The 4,040-nt window shown below is 38.5% G+C and overlaps 1 protein-coding gene across 1 annotated transcript; it reads right to left on the reverse strand.

Moving 5' to 3' along the window:
- Nucleotides 1–1,646: 1,646 nt before the first annotated feature.
- On the reverse strand, nt 1,647–3,827 carry LOC111366987. The gene has a single exon (XM_022987663.1). The coding sequence runs from the start codon at nt 3,825–3,827 to the stop codon at nt 1,647–1,649; it is 2,181 nt and encodes a 726-aa protein (XP_022843431.1).
- Nucleotides 3,828–4,040: the final 213 nt, after the last annotated feature.

Below are 4,040 nucleotides of genomic sequence, written 5' to 3' on the forward strand. Positions count from 1 at the left end.
TGTTAACTTAAGCTGTGTATCACTGGACGTGTAAAGAGTCCTGATTCAAAGCCACTATCCCAGACATAAAAGCAAAAAATGCGTTACTTTTTAAAAAATATTACCCTGCAAATTATTCCAATTTTGGATTTTGAATCCATAGTAGCAAATGATAATTGTTGAGGTTCAAAGGGGTATCATTGTTGAGACACATTAACACCACAGTTTCCGCAGTTACATTCACAAATTACATTGCAGATTACTATTGAATTTCTAATCCGTAGAAGCAAATTGATGGTAGGTGAAGTTCCATGTTGGAGTATCATCATTCAGAAATTTCGAGTCAGCAAAAGCTGAAGGTAAATGATTCAGATCCAATCAGGAAATCAAATGACTATTTAGGCAAATTCTAAATCTATGTTCATTGATTATAGCATACACATGAACAATGGACATCTAGCAAAGTTGATATAGGACAACTAGCTTAAAGTTTGAAGAAGTGTTAGACAGAAAATTAAAAAAGAAAAACCGCACCAGAGGCAATTTTGTCATTTGTCGCGACGGTGTCGGAATGGACTGAAATTTGGCTGGTTGATTGGAAACAGCTCGAGAAATTGGACTTGGGGCAGACCCAAGATCTCGGGATTTAAGCCAAATCCCTTCGTTTAGGCCTCGGAATAATTAATTTCCGTATTTCCCGTTTTGAATTTTCGCCATTTTTGGAATGTTTTATTTTTTCTATGTTTTAGGGTTTCTTGTAATGCCTATTTAATGGCTTTTGGAACGTTTTCCATGATCATTGAATAATATACAAGTTTCAATTTTGGAGAATTCCAATTTTCTTATTTTCAAGATTTACGTTGGTAAATCTTTTGTTTTTTCTTACTTCCGTTCTGTGTCAAAAGTTCCTAGGTGATTGAATTGAAGAATTTTTATTTTATTTTATTTTATTTTCCGGCTAATTCTTGTTCCAGTTTCCAATAGTGCCATCATTGAAGGCGTTTCCGGTCAGCAAACAAGATATTAGGCAGAAAGTTGGAGGTAGTTTACACGTTAAGATTTTTTACTGAATGCGGAAAATGCAAAAACTGGTTTTCGAAAATTATTTTATGATTTATGAAATGATAGGAATAAGATGCATAATGTGAGTAAAAATCTGTTGAATTTTGGAAAAAAATCTTGATAACGGAGGATTGGAAGGAGGGTTTGAGAGTACTGAACTTCAGTTGTCATTCATTGTGCTGCCGGCTTATTCAAGTGGATGAATTCGTTTGATATTCTGTCTAATACTAGTGGTGCCGTGCTGTTGAATTTTGCAAGAACTTTGATAATGCAATTTAATATCGAGCAAGTTATCTCTGTTAACTCTGCAATACAAATTTGAGCTTTTTTTTACTTTTTAGAATTGTTATGCTTAATATTATGAAAGAAAATAACTTGCAGCGAATATGAATAATCAAGAGAAGCAAACAGTCCAATTCTACACTGTTGAAGCTTTGATAATGAATTTTTTGAGCCTTTACACAAAGAAGACACTGAGATACTTGGTGCCTTTTACAAATTATTTGCCTATATGATTGGAGTCAGCCTCTGTCTTACATGCTTTTCGCTGAACTACAATGGATTTTGCTATTACCAGTCACTATAAATGTGAAAATCAGGTGATCCTAATTTCCATGCTCCATAAGTACAAGCCATTTTTCGATAAAAGCTGATTTCTCCATATTCGAACTACGTTCTTTATGCTGCTGAAGAATATGGAGAATGTCTTCAGTTTGACCTAACAGGAGAGCTGCTTGATGGACACTCTGCTCCCTCTCTTCTATGGCATTCTGCTGACATTTCATGGTTATAACACGCGTTAAATTGTTTAGACATGCTGCCATTACATCTGCTACCATTGTGGATAATTGGTTGAACAAGCCTTCATCCGTTAGGTGATCCTCGCTTTCAAGTACTAGTAAAATAGTTCTTGTCATTCTGTACATTGAATTAGCAGCTATAACCTCGACCGGCCAATTAAGAGGGTTTTTCATACGGCAATCATTCACATTTCTCTTGGACTCCATTACTGCGTTTTCCGCTTGATCAGAGAGTTCTTGTAATGTCTCCTTGGAGTTTCGGCCTTTATTAGACATTTCATGGAGATCTTTGCATAGCCATTTTTGATCTAGTTCGACTTCTACCCACACGACATCTGCTGCATTTCGGATGTTTAGTCGAACCCCATTTCTATCCAGGCATTTCTCGATAAGTTTTACATAGAACATGCCTTCATTAACGCTGGTAAGTAGCCACTTAGTACTGTGTACTGGAACGTTTGGAAGTGCTATTGCAATACTTGTCAAGGTCACCAGATGTAAAGAGCAGCAATTAGGAGGTTCCTGAGAATGCAGACTGGGTACTTGATAATCATAAATTCCTGTCAAGCTGCTGAAGTTTTCAATTTTAAGTAAAAGGTTTTTCAGGTTTTTCGGTTGCTGATTTTTGCCCGTCTCGATCACTTCATCAACCTTGTTGCAGATGTTTTTAAGAGTCTTTGGAGGCTGCTCGACTTCACCTTCTAGTAGCAGAACATAACGGGCAAGATCCTGTTCTGTATCAACCCCTGATTCCGATTCTGAAAACCCATGAATATCGGATGTGCTAGAGGTGGATTTATTCTTCAACCCTTTGATGCAGTCGAAACACAAGATGATTCGACTCACAAAATATACAGAGATAAGTTGGACTAATTTGCTGTGTAGGACAATCAAGATCTGAACTTTAATAACAAAACTCAGAACTAGTGCTTTTGCACCATGAAGAACTTTTCTCCACTTCCTGTCTCTAATTTCCAACGGCAAAGAGCTTTTCTTCCACTCCACCAGCCTCTGTGTCCAGTAACTCTCGATTTTGAATGCAGTCTTAAAGCTCATCAGGCCTTTCGCTGAGTAAGCGAAATTTACTGCAGTCAACCATCTGAATGCATGGGCAATTGTACCCAAAATCACTCCAGCAGATTGTGCAAGTACTATCCAAGTTGTCGACCAAGCATAGCTAGAAGCTGTTTCGATGAATGATTTATGCTTTGAGGCCGTGTGAGCATGAGCTTCTGCGAAAATGAAAGCAATCACCAGACAAATGACGCTAGAAGTTGAACAGGTCACAGAACGTACAATCACGAATTGAGGGCTACTAGTTTCTGCCATCACCCAGTATTTCTTGATCATTTCTCGCAGTTTGTCCGTTGAGAGTTTCTCAAAGTCGACAGACTGCTCGAGTTCTTCCTCTGAAGCCTTTTTCACCATTTCTTGGTACTTCAATTCGAGATATTTTTTGGTCGTCGGGACCATTACAGCTGAAGCAGATAACATAACAAGCAAAAAGAGGATGGACAAATTAGCTATAATTTCCTCGACCAACATTTCTCGATGGTCCAGAAAATGCCTCATTTCAATGATTTGGATACAGACATTAACAACGACTGTGATAGCAAGCATGGCTAAGGCAATTACATTTAGCAGAATCTCTTTATCATTCATGGATCCCAAAGATGTCATGAAGTTTCCCATGGCAGTTGACAGGAAAATTAGGCTAGTGACCTTTGCAAGCCTATCAGTACCAGCCCACATACGAGTCGAAAGATCAACGGGCAGCTTCATTGCCACTGCTAATAATGACAAAGAAGTAGCATTGATCGCGAAATACTTCGATGGGAACCATAACTTTTTGGTTCGGAATCCATGGAACACGTCGGCTGCCATTGCCAGAGAGCAGACTAGAGAGGCTGCTGCAACATACATGCCTATCCATGGCATAGGAGCCTCAAGTTGCCTTTCCACAACTCCATCATTGTCGTGGCCCATCCGTGGAATCGCCTTTTTCTGATAGATTTTCTTGTAGATCTAGCAATGAACTGAAAAGAGCGGTATAAACGGGTTCATATAACTGAATCTATATTTTAGTTATTGGTGGGGGAGGTTTTTCTGCTATGTGTACTCTCTGAGACAAGGCCTTTGTTCTTCTGAAGAAAGGGGAAGACTTGACTTATTATAGTACTAACGAATCCACTGTTTGAT

The sequence above is a fragment of the Olea europaea genome, chromosome 18 (assembly GCF_002742605.1).
Source record: "Olea europaea var. sylvestris chromosome 18, O_europaea_v1, whole genome shotgun sequence".
Taxonomy (NCBI): domain Eukaryota; kingdom Viridiplantae; phylum Streptophyta; class Magnoliopsida; order Lamiales; family Oleaceae; genus Olea; species Olea europaea.